The 17,070-nt window shown below is 37.1% G+C and overlaps 1 protein-coding gene across 10 annotated transcripts in view; it reads left to right on the top strand.

Annotated features, from left to right (window-relative positions):
• Positions 1-17,070, top strand: part of CCDC91 (coiled-coil domain containing 91) — a 114,906-nt gene that overhangs the window by 94,897 nt on the left and 2,939 nt on the right. Inside the window, exon 13 of one of the 10 annotated variants that reach the window (XR_013339998.2) lies at positions 7,008-7,250. The exons of 8 other annotated variants lie outside the window; for them this stretch is intronic. Coding sequence is in view for 1 of the 2 variants with exons in the window: in XM_085568721.1 (XP_085424847.1) it covers positions 7,482-7,484 (3 nt within the window). In the remaining variant the exon portion in view is untranslated. Of the gene's footprint in view, positions 1-7,007; positions 7,251-7,481; positions 10,201-17,070 lie in introns of those variants that run through there. One more of the 10 variants, XM_085568721.1, reaches the window with a different exon arrangement.

The raw sequence follows: 17,070 nt of genomic DNA on the forward strand, positions 1-17,070 counted from the left end.
TGTATTTTGTATGCTTATTGTGTCTGAAGGAAACAAGTAGACCTTTGCTTCCACCTTTTGAGTAGGTTTCTAAGATATACATTGACTTTTGGGGCTGGTTATGGCACAAAATCCCATTGCAGGGATTTTTAAGTGGCATGTGCTATGTTTCATAAATAAATATATTCACACAGATCTGATTTATCGTGAATGCACTTTCAGAACTTCTTGGGGGTTTTATGTTTGATTTTGTAGTTTAGCAGCAAAGCCCATAGAAATCTATTGTGAAAGCACCTTTACTGATACGGATTGCGGAAGGTGATATATTTTACAATTGCTATAACCCCTGTTATCTATGTAGATTTTTTTCCTTAAAATGTGAAGTATTTTATGTGCAATTGCCTCATTCTTTCATATTTTAAGAGAAGATTTTATGATGAAACCTAATGTCTTACATTTAGTTATTTAAGGTAAAGACTGAAAAAGAATGCGTGAAACTCAAGCTTGATAAGATTTATCCACCTTGTTGAGAAGAGGCTGCTGCAAATTCATTTGAGTTTTCAAATTGTCTGAGGAATTGTCTATAATTCACTCCTGAAATCTGACCTTATGAGAAGATATGTGCACCTCTTCATAGTTACTCTGTTATTCATCCATTGGAACCGTCACAGAAAATGGTGAATTTTCTTAAGTTTTTCTCAACAAACCTGACTAAAAGTTCTTCCTTTACATTTCAAGTGCTGGAGTTGAAATAACCTTTTACCTCTTTGCAATATTGGCATAAATGCCTTAGTTATTATATAGGTCATATAATCATATATCAATATCATATAAAGACCTTGTAATTTGTAAACGTTTTTGTAGTAAGAATTAGATCAAACTAATGAGGAAGTTCAGAACAGCAGAATAGAAATAAGATGTCTGTCTGATGGCTGAAATTTGCTATGATTGTAAAAAATGATTTGAAAACAATATTACTATCAGAAAACACCTTCAAACATCAGTTTAATTGGAAATAACTATGGCTTATTGGCCCCTCTTATCAGACAGAAAAAAAACCCCTTTTTTTTCTTGGTATTGATTTTTAATTTCCTACTCTCAAAGGTGACTTTATCCTTGTAGAAAAATCTCTATACGTAATTAGTGTTTCTGCCACTGAGGAAGTGTCAGGAGGCTGGATCCATTTTCATCTTATCCATACACCAGTCATCATGTTTATTGTCCTAACTACAATCAAAGCAAATTGTTAAAATTAAAAAGAGATTTTAAAAACAGTTTGGCTTTCTGTCGAACTAAGAATTGACATGGAGTTCAACTACTGGTTATCTATATTTTGTCTTTCCTGAAGATATTGAATTGTATGCTTTCTAGATTTTCATTATATGGGTAACATCTCTATTTGGATGAGAAATCCTTGACCTTCTATTGTTGACTGCACCTTTGCTTTCCTCTCTGTGCTTCCATGTATGATGGTAGCTCCTTTTATGATACATCTACTGGCAGTAACCATTGCAACTCCACAAAATCTCCTCTTGAAATGTAAATCCTAATGTAGCTTTAAACCCAAGAGCTCAGATTCTTTGGGTGCTAATCTCATTTGGATTAGAAATTACTGCTTTTGATTTTCTTATATTGCCTAAATTTTTTCAACTGTGCACAGCCAGTATTTTTTTTCTTTTAAGTAAATTTGCTCAATTATTTTATTTCTAATAAAGTAGATAGTTACACAACTGACATGATAATGAGTGGAAATAAGAAACCCCTATACCTGCCTTTCAGAAAAGTACTGTATATGAATGTGAAACTATTGCTTTGAAAGGCTTCTAAATTACCTAAAAATGTCTTGAACAGAAAAAAACTGTTCCCATGTAGTACACATTATCTTCAGTAACTAGACTGGTGTAGTTAATATTCAGTTTTTTTTAATTTATGGTTGACTTTATGATTCCAGCAGGAGTGCTGATGTGATTCTATTGAAGACTGATGTGCTTGCATGGTTAAAGTGTGTCTGCCACAACCATTTTTGGATCTAGCTTAGAAGAATAAGGATCCAGCACTCTGCCCTCTTTCTAATTCCTTACTCCAGGGGAGGTACAACAAACACAAAAATCTGCTGCTTTCAGACCTGAATCACAATGGTTTGGGAGGGACCTGGAAGGTCATGTTGGGTTCCAACTCCCCACCATGGGCAGGGACACCTCCCACTAGATGACCCAGGGCACCATCCAGACCTGCCTTGAACACTTCCAGGCATGGAGCATCCACAGATTCTCTGGACAACCTGCTCCAGTGTCTCACCACCCTCTGATTAAAGAAATCCATGCAGTCTGCAAATAACAAAGCAGGGTTTCTACACAGCGCTGCTGATTAGGCCATGAATTGACACCTTCTTGGTCTCACTTTGTTATTCACATTGAGGGACTGATTTTAAAGATAAAGCTTGGAATTTACTCAATTTATTGGGTTTGCAATCTAGACTATGTTGTATCTTATATTATGCAAGTTAACATTGTGTATTAGTAGTGGAACAAGTCCCTGTACCAATTCCTGGTGCACTCTTTCCTCTGTCTCCTTGGTAAATTGGCAGCTTCTTCAAATTCCCTACCCATGGCAGGTAAATTATTGTTAATCCTGGTTTAAGTCATGGGTACAGTCTGCTCTCTGAGACCAATTTTCAACCCAGTTTCACATCAGGGATTGATGTCTTAGCAGTGTTTATGTTAGAAACTCCATACATCCCATGTAGATCCAGACTGCAGTATTTCCCATACAAGGGGTAGTTCCTATGCATCATGAGACATCACAGAAGCTGGGATTAGGGTAGGCAGGGCTGACTATTCCATTCTCAGGCAAGAGATCCCAATCCCTTACCAGGAACAGGGGCTGTATCTTTCATTGCATCCCTTACTCTAAATCCATCTACATGGAGGGATTACAGAAAGCTGGAGATTTGGGAGAGAGAGACAGGGAAAAACTAATAGCTGGAGCAACACAGTCTCACCTTGAACACAGTGTATAGGAAAAGAATGTGGGAACACAAGTGATAACTTAAAGAGTTGCTGGTAGGTGTTCCAGTAACAGGGTTCTGATATTGGTATGTCATATCCCTGTGAATAGGAAGGATCCCACCTGAGAAATTTACATTACTAATTAGTGACTTCAATTTATTGATCCATTCGTGTTAAGCCACTTGCAAAATCATGTATCAAAACCAGGGAATTTAGTTTTGAATTCTTGTAGGTAAAGTTTGTTGCCCTTAGGCAGTTATTATCTGAACTTTGATATGTGTTACTGTTTTGCAAGTGTGCTTGATTTCAAGAGTCAGGCACAGCTTTCCTCTGAAGGTTTATTATTTGAAGACAAGTGCAAGTGAGAGAGGTTATGAAAGTCAGTTTCTTTTATGTTATTAATCTCAAATAAATGATTTTTTCGCCTTTTTTTTTTTTAATAATACTCACTATATTTTAATGTGCCTTAGAACAAAATAGGGTATCATTACCATTTTTGTTGCTGAATGTTTGGCTTGGCATTTGATGCAAGGCCTCAATTGCAGGATGACGTGCCAGTAGATGAAGCTGAAAACAAGACTGCGGTGGGCAAACTCAAAGATTTAATTTCAGAAAGAGTGTTTATATTTTCCCTGGGGCCCCATTAATGGGAGTCCAAACCCTAAATGTTACCACCAACACATTTTAACAGACCAGTTTCCCAGTTTTTAAAGTGTGGTGTCACCTTGAGTATTTTTCTTTCAACTTTTCCCGCTTTTTCGGACTTCTAAAGAAAAGCAATGAAGTTTTATCATTTTTGGCTGAATTCAGTGTCATGTTTGGGGAACATAAAGTTCTGTGTGATGCAACAAAGTGGCATTGAAAAATATTTAATCCTGTCTTCTGTTTCTGCATCAGCTATTTTAATAACCCAGCTGCTGCAGGTTACCAGTGCAAAACTTGGTGTTACTGCAGAGCACACCACCATCCAGTGCATCCTAGGGGACCCATTGGTGATGTCCTGAATCCACCTGATGTCAGGACATCTGTGCCACGCCCAGGGTGAACTTGTGACCAACAGGTCAGTGCCAAGAGAGACTCTTGTGATGGTGTCATTGAGAGTTCCTTAGCTCAGTTTCTGCTCCTTCAGCTGGGCCTGTTTTGTGGATTTAATAGGATTAAAGAAACATTTACATTGATGCTTTAGGAACATTTTCACACTGCCCCTTTTCCCCACTCAAAGAGCAGTACAAATCCAAAGGATTAAGCCAGGGATTTATGGGAAGTTGTAGTGTAAGATGACTTTGGTGCACCTGGCTCTCCTTTTCTCCTCTGTGGCTAAGGATCCTGAAGCAGTGTGATGTATCTGCAGGGGATACAAAAGTGATCCTGACATTTCTTCCCAAACTTTTAGGTCTCTATACGCTTTGAAATTATTGTTTCCAAATATTAAAAGGAAATTATAGTCTCCTGTGGAGGAATGCAGTGTTTCTATTGATTGATTCTATCAGGCATTTTTCTTCAGAGGACATTTTGGCATTTTTCTGCCACTTTTAAATATCAAAACATCATGCATTCAAGATTTTTTTTTATTTTCCTGGAAATTATAGTGCTCTGTCTTTAACAATTGGAAAAGGGGGGGAAATACAATTCCCTGCCACTTAGCTTCATTGAAATACAAAGAAAATTGTTAAATAACCAAAATTATAATTTCCAAACTCTTTGAATGATCATTTATGCTGATGAAAGCTAGTTGAAACTACATACATAGCCTGTTGTAGGGTTTTCTGCAATTACTTCAGTGTAAAATTGCCAGAGTTTGAAATTCTTTTCTGAAGTTAAAACTGTTTCATATATCCTTTTGTGCCACAGTGTATAAATCTACAAACAGTGAAATTATGCCTGTACACTTTAGTCAGTTGAGATTCCAGCTGAAACTGAAATCAAGTGTTATTATTACTGAGAAAATATTGTGCTATCAAAGCCAAAAAGTGAAAAAAATAACAGGATGAATTATAATGTTCAGCAGTGAGGTGACTGCATACTCCACTATTTCAAAGCTACTCTTGTGATTGAGATGTATTGTGTTTTTGATCCAATGTATATCATCTTAATTACTGTAAGAGTAACTTTGGATTTCCTCTACAAACACATAATTATTCAGCTGTCTCTGTGGATACAGAGTATTCTCAGGAATAAAGACTTGCAGTGTGCACTGTACTAATGTCACCCAGATCTAGATATATCTATCAGTGGACAGCAGTGTGGTTTTCTCATCATCAGGTGATTAGGCAACACCTAAGGTCCAGGGAAAGGCGAGATCTGCCATCCACGGTCCCTCTATTCTGCAGGTATTTGATAAGAAGGCAGAGGAGGCTCCCAAATGTCTCTGTTGTTCATTAGGAAGGCTGGCTGTGACAGGAGGAAGCGAGGCATCCTTACACACCTCTGGCCCCCTGCAAGTGAGGCTCTCCTGTGTTACTTCTGATTCATCCCTCAGTATTAGAATTTCATGATGTGATTCTGGAAATGTGAGAATTGTAACCAGATCATCTGTTTGAAGACTGGTTATTTTGTGTTCTGTATGACTTTCTCAAAATACCTTTTGCTATTGAGTAGAGAAAAAAAATTCAAAATTCTTGATTAGGTGTGTGGGATTAACCATTTTTAGTCCAACTTGTGACTCTTGTCCCTGGACATTTTCAAGAGACCTTTTGATTAACCAAAAGTAGGTAATTTAAGGAAAAAAAAAAGAACAAGAACAACAAACCCCAGAAAAATCTATGCATCCAAATCAACATGAATACCCTTATCTTGCCATCCTAATGAGAAAGCTAGGTCAGCTGAATTTTGAAGCTTAAACATTTAATATTCTATTAGACTAAGTGAGTGTTTTGAGGAGGAGGACTTCAGGGATTTTTTTTTTTTTTTTGTCATTCCTCTTAAGATAAAACCTTAATTATTTGCTGTCTTTGTCTTTCAAATTCATTTATATGCTTGTAGCGGTATTTGTATTTCACTGTCATTTCTTGATTCAGAATTTATGAGAAAGTACAACTAGGTATTTTTGTAACATAACAGCAGTTATAAATTTGATCTTTAACTTGGTGTAATCCACATTGCTTTGTACTAGAGGGAAAATTTAATCAGTTCAATATGATCACTTGGATTAATTAAAGCTAAGAATATCATCTGCAGTTTTATTTTCTTAGTCATAGGTCAACTTCTTGGCTTTTTGCAAGTCCCTGCTGTACCATTCTTTTAGCACCAAGGGGATCCTAAAGAGTCTTAGAAAGTTAATGATGCCTTTGCTCAGCAAAGGCATTTTGGCATGCACCTGCAAGGCTGTCACACTGCAAAAGAGAAGAGGCAATTGTTCTGCTCTGATTTTATTATGAGTTCCCAGTGCAGAGATCAGAAGTTGGGTCACTGTCTCTTCCATCCCTAGTTTTTTGTGATACCATTTTAATTACACTGGAATTGAGGCCCAAAGAGACAAAGACAGAACACAGAAACCCCTTTTCTCCATTGTTTCCATGCCATTCAGGGGCAGTATTGTGGTCTCTGTGTTTGTGTTGCAAAGATCCAGAAATTGCAGTCATTTTAATGAGATGCTCTGTAGATTTTCTCTGTCCATGTACCAGGATAAGGTAAGTCTAGTGGCCCTGCAGAACCCCCACAAAGTCATATTACTTGGCATATTGTCTTGGCTGTAGAGTTTTGAGGGCATATTATTTTTTTCTCTTGTTCGCTGCACAAGTAAAATGAATAGATAACATTGTGTATAAGGATGGTTTATTCTATTCTGAGCTGTGTTTTCCTACAGCTGAAGAATATTCGTAGTTCAGGGGTTTTGGGGTTTTTGTGCTGCTTCTCATTTACACCCAAGTCCTTTTATGTGGAGATACTTGAACCTTAATAGTTTTATCTGCTTAATCTTTTAGCTGGGGAATTATTTGAGACTTTTTGTAGTTGGTTATATGCAAGAAAATTTGGAGTATTTTTATCCAAATCTGCAGTTTCTTTGCTCTTTTTTTCCAGGCATGTCTTTTGCTGTTTTTATCCTTCTACTGTACTCTGATTTTTAAGAAGTAAATGGGAAAGTTGGCCGTACCATATGTGTTTTGATTAATCTTTCCTGTAATTATTTCCTGCAATTGGATTCCTGCAGCAAAGCCAGTGGGATCAAAATTTGAGACTTTATCAAGTTGTCTATGAAGCTAGAGAAATGTGTAAAGAAATAAATTTTCTTACCTATAGCAAGATTAGATAGATGAAGCAAAGGTATGTGGTTTCCTGTTTACTTTTTGCATTCAAATATTTACCTGTGTGTTAGAAATTCAGCAAGATGTTTCAATGACTTATAGTTAATAAGTATATATGTTATTTTTCTGCTTTGGCTGAAGGCTACTGACTCATATAATTTGGTCAAGTATATTTCTCCCTCCCTTGCCCTTTCCCTCCACCCCACCCAGCTAAGCAACAGTTTCTTCTGATTTGATTTTTTTTTTTTAGTAATGTGAAACGAAGTATTGCTGATGTAAGAAACTCCTGTTTACTTTGTGGTTGTATGTGGAAGAGGTTTTACAGAAACTTCTGGGAGCCAGAGAGAAGTTTGATATTTACCCCTGAAAGAATTTTCTACCAAGGTCATTGACATAGAAACCAAGAAAGAAAGAAGGATAAATAAGAGAGACCTGCAGCTGCCTATTCCAATGAGCACTTTGTCTTTCTTGACCAATGAGTAAACTGTAAACTTAGGAGGTTTGTAGGAATGCATAAAAAGCATGCATGCTATAATAAAATGGGGTTTGAAGCCTACTGAAAATGGCGTGTTGCTTTGTATTGTGACCATCTCAACTACAACAATTGTATGTTCTGGGTGTCATTTTTCAGGAAAGCCTTGACACAAATTTGCAGCTGGAAAAGCAGCAGAATAGCCAGGCAGGTACCCAAAGGAAACTGCTTCGGGGAATACACTCTATCCCTGCTGTTGAGGAGTCTCCACTGGCTCGCAGTTGCAGGAAGGATTTGGAGTAGTGTGGAGCAGAATGCCTGCAGATTATTGTGTCCTGGTGGTTATTTCTCCCTCCTCCTTTAGAATCTTCCTGCCTGTGGTGTTGTAAGTGATGACATGCTGAGAGCCGTGGGTACTCAATCTGTGTGTGTTTTGAAACAAAGAGGTCTTGCCTTTGATGATATTGTTGCAGCTGCAGCTTTATGAACTATTTTGCCAGCAGCTGCCCTGAATTTTGCTGCAGTAGCTTGCCTTCAAACTCCAAACTGAGTTTTCCAGTAAAATGTTGCTGTCAGAAAAAAACATTGTATTCAATTTTCTCAGTACTGAAGAAGTCCAGTAGTAATTGTGGGCTCAAAAATTTCTGTCTGAATAGCAGGACATTAATTTTGTATTTCCTGAACCTTGATGTATAATTACTTATCCTAATGCATGTATATTGCCACAGATTTAATGCTAAATTTATCACAGATTTGTTGCAGGCTGTTTTTCCTCATTAATTTCTTCATGTGAATCCATCAACTGTAACCTACACTGGTAATTTTAGAAAGATACCTGTATTTCATGTGATATCACCTTTGCCCATGACTTCTAGAATGTCCTGTTTCATCCTGTCATATCTTAAAGTTTCATTAAAATGAAAACCTGGCTGTTAAATCAAGTGTTCCTCAAAAGCAAGAGGTGGGATTTTTCTCCTGCTGCTTCTATTTACCAAACAGTGTTGTTAGGGGACACTTTGCTTTAGAGGTTGTGGCAGATAGTGTCGAAGTTTCACAGGAACCTTCAGATAATCATGGTGCAACTGCAGTCTCCTTGATACCTAGGTAAATTAATTACAGTCTGACTCATGTTATTTGTAGCTTCAGCTTCCCATATAACACATTTTCTTCACCTCCCATCCTAAAGCAGTAATTCTCTGTCATGTGGGTTATCAACTACCTGTTACGCTTCTTAGAAGCAAGGAAATTGTGCTCATTATGCTGAGCCTTCTGTTCATGAAGATCACATTAGATATAGATGTTTAGAAAGCACCCATGGCAATGGAGTTAGCAGTTATACAACTGTGGTTTCACATTATTTGTCGTGCACATTATTAGGGTATTTTTTTTCCAATTTGTATACACTGCAAACACTTATGATGCAATGATTTTTTTACATATTTATTCACAGATAATGCAAAGCATATTCACAATAACAAAAAATATTGTTCTGATTAATGCCTGTATTTGCTGTTTGTTTTTCAGTTAGGCTTAATTAATCCAGTTCTGTAGGTATCATCTGGGTACTGTAAAGCAATTCTGTGAGCATGACTCAACATGAGCCCATCAGATAGCATTTTTTTTCTTTGGCTGAATAACAATAAAAATTTTTATGTGTAGGAAGATTGTTGCTGCTTTAAACCAAGCATGGTTACTGTGGACTAATTTGGAACATATTTGCATACTGACGAATGGAACAGATCTTTGATACCAGATTTATCACCCAGCCCCGCACTCAGGGCTTTTCAGGAAACATAGTCTGATAGCGTTCAGGCATTTTCCTGGAAAGCTGGCAATTTGGGCTTATGAAGCTCCACAGAAGCCCTGTGTAATCTCTACCAAGTCATATGTAGCTGTATTAAATCAGGATGTGATAGTGTCCAAGACTGATTTGATTACTTAACGCAGTTGGAGATTAGGAGAAAACTGTTGTCCTAGGTTGACTGTATGATGCTTTTATCCCCAGTCGTCTGCCCTGTTTATGTTGAATAATAAGTTCTACACATTTAAGACTTGTTCCAGGAGTGAAGGGAAATGAGGGGAAGAAGCACGGAGTTTGTTTTCAAGAACTGCACTCCCTCCTCCACATTCCTGCTCCTGGACTGAGTTGTCTGTGGACGGACAACGAGACAGAGCTGTCCTTTGTTTTTTTGTTTTTTTTCCTAGTTAGTTTTAGCTAGCTGAGGTAAAGAAGTTCCCTGGACTGTGTTTTTTTCCCTTTCTCTGGACTGAACACCAGGAGAGACCAGCAGCAGCAGCACCAGTGGCCCAGCGGGCTGGGCCAGGGCCGTGGCATTTCCAGCGCCGGAGGGACTGATCAGAGACTGAGTGAGCCCAGCTGCAACCCGGGGGATCTCTCTGAGTTTGTCTCTCTCTTGGAGTGGCAAGAAGTTTTATTGTTTAATATTGTTTAAGTTTGCTTGTTTAATAAACAGGTTTTTTCCACTTTTTCTCCAAAGAGGTATCTTTCCCGAACTGGTTGGGGGGAGGGGCCAATTGAATCTGCTTTCCTGAAGGAACCCTTTTGGGGTTCTTTCCCCAAATTTGCCCTGAACCAGGACAGCTGTTAAAGACTTCTACGCTCGATGAGCATTCAGGCTCTGACAAGCCTGGATAGAAACCAGTCTGAGTCACTGTCTTGGTTTGGAAAGACAGGTGTCTGCTAAGGAAAGCAGGAGCCTCCCCTGAAATGGGAAATGTAAACCACCTCCCTCCTGCTTGTTATAATTTTGAAATTAAGGGGAGCTCTCAAAGATATGGGAGCAGGAATAACAGTTCTTTATTAGGGAAGAAAATAAAAATAAAATAAACAATGCAGTAATAAAAAAAACCTGACAGAGTCAGGATACAATCTGACACCCTGTGGGTCAGGGTGTTGGCAGCAGTGCAATTGAAATGGTGGCTGCAGCACTCCTGCGGTGCCAGCTGTGGTTCTCTTGGAGCAGTGATCCTGTAGAAGGGTGGAGGTTTCTTCTGAAGATCCTGTGGTGGTGTAGATGGGCCTGGTCTTCCTCTGGGAATCCAGTGGAAAAGGCTGTCCTGGTGTCCCAGAATCTCAGATTATATCCAGTTAGGAATGCTTGGCTCCTCCCCCTGGGCAGATCATCTCACAATGGTCTGATGTAATTTTTATCAGCTGTGCAGGGACACTCACTGGCCCTTTAACAGCAGATGTCTCCTCTAGGGAGGGAGGATTGGTTTGTGGAAGAGATAAAGAAAGCTGCCTGATTAACAGAAGATAACTGCCATACCTCTTGCAGATGGGAAAAGAATACACCCATTACCTTGCAATCTGGGATAGTCACTTATAAATCCTTTATTTAGGTGCTGTTGTAAAGTTCAAGTTCTCTTTTTTCATATCAGAGGAAGTGATCTGGTGAATTTGGTCACATTGTCTTTAGTCTTCTGCTTGTGCCTGCCTTGTGGAGACTGTAATCCATTGTGTTTCAGAAGATGTGTAGGCATTTTCCAGGGCCAAATATTAACTATCTGTCAGTCAGAGATTTTGAAGACACAGTTTGCATGTGTTTCTGTATGTTTTAAGGATCTTGAATCTGTGACTTAAAACCACAACAATCAGATTGCTGAACCAATCAGCAATTATAGTAGCAAGTATGGTAACTCTTTTTTTTAGTGTATGGCGATAGTCTATAAATAATTTTTAGAAAAGAAGAAACCCCATGTTAGTAACCTATTAAGCAGGTAGGTCACTGAAGAGATTTCTCATGTGATAATACACATAAATATTCATTATTATTTTTGTGCGCTTAGAAAATGTCTATTGTTCACCTTTTACAGTAGTCTGAGCAGATACTGCAATGGTTTTTAGTTCTTTTTGCACACAATCTGATTTCCTTGATTGAAAGCAAATTTCTTTCTTGCATTTGTATGAAGAAAAGCTAGTATTTTCTCACTTTTCTGGGTCCAGCTGGCAGACAGTGGAGAGTCTGAGCAGTTTGACAGCCTGTTTTCGCACTACCTTCAGCAAACTAGGCAAATCTGTTTTAAAGATGTGTCCAACATATGGTATTATTTTAATGATCAAATTCCAAGCATAAAATCTTTAAGGTTTAGAAGTTGCAGCATTATTTATTTAAAGGGGAATAAAACCCAAACATTTTCACATGGCAATATAATTTATTAAACATCACTCTTTCCTAGAGGTTGTCTTGAACACTGATGACTTTCTAATGTGTAGGAGATACTGTATAAATTACAGGCATGAAGAACCTTGTTTTTATATACTTAGTAAGTGTGGTCAATAATAGAAATTCACAGGTGGACAGACAAAAATGTCCTGTCCTGGGATTAACTCTGAAATAAGCTCTGCTGCACATATGTACCTTTTGGATCTGTTTTCCTTCTCATCCACTATAGAAATGAGGGGAAGTAGTTCATTGTTTCATCATCCAACTCTCAGATTTGCATGTTCCTCAAGGTAATAATTTTTCTATATGGTCTATTTAATGTGGTAGGTTTTTTTTGAAAAGCCTTCTGTTGGATCTGTGGAGAGAAGTTCATTTCTCAGTGTTAGTGCAGTGAGAAAGACTTCTGAACCCAGTTTTACTAGAAAAGATTAGCATGTGGCTAAGTTTCTGCAGCTACAGAACCTTTCAGGATTGTCTCAGGCTGATTCACTGGATGAGTTAGTTGGGGAAAGGGCGGGGGGGGCAGGGGGGGGCAAGGAAACCCAAACAAAACCTGTCTATATATCATAGAAATTGTACAAAGCAAAGCCCTTGTCTTTGAATTTTCCTCAAAGAGGAGCATTGACTAATCAAGCAGTGAAAAGACACCGATGAGTGTTTAATTACACTGCAAGGGTCTGTTGGATTGCATTTGTTGGCCAATATCCAGTACAGAGGAATCTTAGCACTGAGGTGCAATAGTGCATTTCACCATCAATTGGGCCAGCAGGAGCCTGCAAAAGTTAAGGTTTTGCTCATACATGAAAAGCCATTGCTTTTCAAAAATAATTTGTCTCTAAAAATATTTAGAAAGTATCACGGATTTAAAATGCAACCATTTATTCACTTAGAATTGAAGTTCAGACCATTCTTCAGAAAGACCATAATTGTAATTTATAGCTCAGACTGATGCCAAAATTATTTTTAAATAATTACCTATTGTTAGGTAATTATTGTTAGGTACAGATGTACAGGTAATTAGGATAAACAGAAATACCTAAAGGCAAATTCAGTTGCAACATCAATGGTTGACTCTAAGCCAGAAGTTGTGTTACATCTGGATTCCCTGCTCTAGGAGCAACTCAGCATATTTTTAACATGTTGTTGTTGTCAAGCAAGTCCTGCACAGAGGAGGGAGTGCCACTGACAGAATTTTTTAGTGCATTATTTATATACATGAACAAATCAAGCATCACTACAATTTCTGCCTTACACTTAAGTAATGTATATTCCCAATTCCACTGATTTCAAAGGGACTAAAATTTGTTTCTCTAGTCCTTAATAAGTAAATATAGAAGTATTTAGAAAAGCAGTCTGTTATCACCAGCACTTTTGACTGGTCTTCTGCTCTCCATGGACACATCCATCTAAGTGTTGATGAAACAGTGAACAGTCAGAACTATAGAAGAAAAGGCAAAATAATTCCAGAGTATTTTCAAGTAAAAATAGGAATTGTTAGTTTAGTCTTATATTCATTTTCTTCCGAAAAGATGTTTAACTAAATTATAAAAAAATGTTGTCTGAAGTATGCCTGTCATCATTCTTTAATTTGTGTTTTCTTTCTTTAATAGAATTTTTTTTTTAGTTAGTAAATTTATATAATACAAAACCATACAGACTAATAGCAAATTGAAATCAGTTTGTTTGCAAAGAGCAAACAGACAAAGCTTTAGTATATTTATCAGGAATAAAAATACATAGAGAAATTAAGACTAAATTAACTAGGGTAAACTACTTTACCAATTATCAAAACAAATCTTCAATTGTTTTACCTCCAGTGTCAAAATATCTCCTTTCTATTGAACATTCATCAGAGAGGGGACAGGAAATATATAAGAATGCTTATACTGCAAGTCCTTTGGAAAATATGAAATTATGCCAGACTGATCTCTATGAATAATTACCTGTGGCTAATCAATACTTAACTTCAAAGAAATGCCTTGGTGAGTAATCCTATTTAACAGGCAACCAGCAGCTACTTGTAAACACTAGATAAATGGAAATCATTATCAGTCCCTTAAATCCACCATCAGATTCTCTTCACACATCCATCTCTGTGTTTTAAATTCTCCAAAACATTCATTTCACATTTGAAATTTTCCTGTCTTTGCATGAACATGATTTTCTCTGAGTAACAAAGATACTACTGAGAATTTTAAGTCTTCCCCCTCTGCCCCTTCCTCCTGTATGGATGAACATAAGTGTGAATATCACTGCTGGAATATTTTCTTTTTGAACTTCTTTGCATTTTCCCTGGAAAAATAACAAGACTCAAAACCTTATTTTTGATTTTATGATCTCAGGGAAATTGCTCTACTTCATTACAATATAATGGCATTATTTTTTATTTATTTTATGTGTGATTAACTACAAAAACACCAGTAATAAGAGTACAATTAAAAGCTTTCTTCCTCAACATCTTTGCTGTTTTTAAATCTCTGGTCATTGTATTTATTCAATTTCATGATAAAAAGAAGATTGCCGTTTTTACTCATGTCAGTATCACAGACCCAGTGTAGTGAGCTGAACAGCTACTGAATACATTAATCTTCTAATTATCATTTGAAGTAGAGGTACATTTTTCAATATGTGTTTGAATAAATTTAGCTACTATTCCTACAGCTGCAAATACATTGGGAAGTTGTGTTATCTGAGAGATAAATTTGAAAAATAGACTTTTAAACAGTCATACTGACTGGAAAACTGAAGAGCCATATTTAACATTAATTTTATTTTCTTCACTTTTCTGTGTGAACTTCAGGCCACAGTGAGATTAATGAGAAAATATACCTTTACTGTGGTGAGATCAGGATTTCATCTCATAAATTTCAGTGTTTAACCTAAAATTATATTTTTTCATGTGCCATTTTATTAGTTACTAGAATGGGAGAGTATAATTCTGACATACAGCAATTTATTTATAGAGTTCTGACTGGGTTTCTCCTCTAGTAATTTGAAGTATTTTAAAAAGTTGGTGAGTATTTAATAGAGGAAGATAAGTATGAATGACATGAAAACAAACCTATTGGCAAGTAGATATCACAAGGGGAAGGTATGAAGGATGTGCATGCCCAGTTGATCGTGTAAGAAGCTAATTTCTACTTTAGACATCACTCATGTAGACTTCCCATTTCACAGGAAATTTGAAAGATGTGATAAATCTAGGAAAATGTAGAATGGTGGTTAACTTTGGTTTGAGCTGTGGGTGGCTGAAGTGATGCAGGGAAACTTAAAGTGATGGGTTGACATAAAGTCAAATAGAGAAGGCTGGGGTAGAAGCATTCTCGTGGTGGTAATACAGTGTTGTCTTTTTTTTTTTTTTTTTTTTTTTTTCCCAAATCCAGTTCTGGCATCCACTCAGGAGTTCTGGGGCTTGTGCCTTCAGGTCATGCTTTGCATGGCCCCAGGGCACATCATCCTGGGTGGCCTACGGATACTACTGAGGCAAAACCCCACAGCTGAGGGTGTCTCATCCAGGCATTTTTGGCCAGAAACAGTGTGGAAATGTACTTAGAGCTGAGAATTGCACTGAGGCTTTAAAGAGAGAGGAACAAACAGCACTGAAGGTGTTAGACGGTCCTGCAAGACTGGTCATTTTTGGTAAATGAAATGTCTGAAGGGTAGTGGGAATTTAAGGAGTGGAATTCAAGAAGTGTTTCTTTACAAATCTCATATATCCAGTTTCTCAGCAGGATCCATACAAGCGCCAAGAGAGACAATCCCTGGTTCTTAAGGAAAAAAAAAAAAATCTGTACAGAGTTAAAAGATACTGTTGGGTAATTTAAAATTATGAAGGTCTGGAACATTAAAACTTTGAGCAAAATAAAGTTCCACCAACTGGACATAGTCTAAAGAATTTGGGAACTTTGAACTAATAGATTTCATAGAGTGAAAGGGAAATATTAACTAGCAATGACAACAGTGTCAGTATGGTGTCAGAAAATGCCCTTTCTTGACAGATCTGAACCAACATGATGCATCTTTCAGCATCTATAGAATCAGAACAATTGGGTTGGTTTAGTTGTGTGAATGCTCCAGCCAAAATATGTTATTAATAACAATTACATTTGCATAAAAGTCACATTTGAATTTGCCAGATGTCCATATATGTTTGTTTAAAGCATGAGGTCTTTCAATTAATTTAACAGGACCTAAAAATATAGGGAAGAGACTGTTTGGAAAAGTGAGATTTAAAATATCTTATAAATTTTTCCATTTTGTGGTATATTATGCAAACATAGCATAATGAGCACAGGAGCACAGCAATGTGGAGGCACTCTTCAAGAAAACTGTATCCATTGCTAACAGTTCATTAAACAATATATAATATAACAAAGCTTCATTTATTTCTATTTCCCAGCCAAGCCAATTTTCCCATTAACAAACATGTTCTCCTTCTGAACACATTCAAATGTACCATTTTCAAAGACAGCATCATTGCTTCTCTTTCTGTGTTATGAAAAGATCTCAAGTCTTTCTGGATTGTTTTGTCATTTTCTGTAGCATTGAAGATTTTTAGAATGCCCTGCTCAAGGCAATGTATATTCACATACAGAACAAACAAGGGGAAACTGAACTCTCAAGTTTTATGTTATTGCATTTACATAAATGTTTAACAAGCAATAAACTTCTCTTATGCACATATGGAGACTACTAACTAACCACTTGAGTTCAACAAAGGCTTCTCAAATGTGTACTTAATTCATTTGAGACTTTTAAAATCTTGCCCAAGCCTGAAGAAACTGTGGTTTGTTTGTGCTGCAGCCAATTACTACACACATTAAACATTTACTTTAGTACTTGGCGAAATAAATTTAATCCTATACAATTTGAGATTTCAGCCTTGGTAAAGAAATTGAACAGCAGCATATCAGAACATACATCTGCTGAGCTACTCTGGTCCCTTTAAATCAGAATTTGCATGGAAGGGCTGCATGAAAAGAAAATGGAGAGTTTAGCCAAAGCTCATGGTCAAAGCTCAATAAAAAATTGTCTAGGAGTATAATGATATAACATGCAATAAACATGCACTAAAATTCAGTTTCATGCTGAGCTTCTCCAAGTGATATACCTACCAGAAACAAGGGAATTTGATGACATAATGTAAGAATTATTTTAATTAGAGAAAGAGGTATCTCATG

Source organism: Lonchura striata, chromosome 1A, assembly GCF_050655825.1.
Source record: "Lonchura striata isolate lonStrDom1 chromosome 1A, ASM5065582v1, whole genome shotgun sequence".
Classification (NCBI taxonomy): Eukaryota; Metazoa; Chordata; class Aves; order Passeriformes; family Estrildidae; genus Lonchura; species Lonchura striata.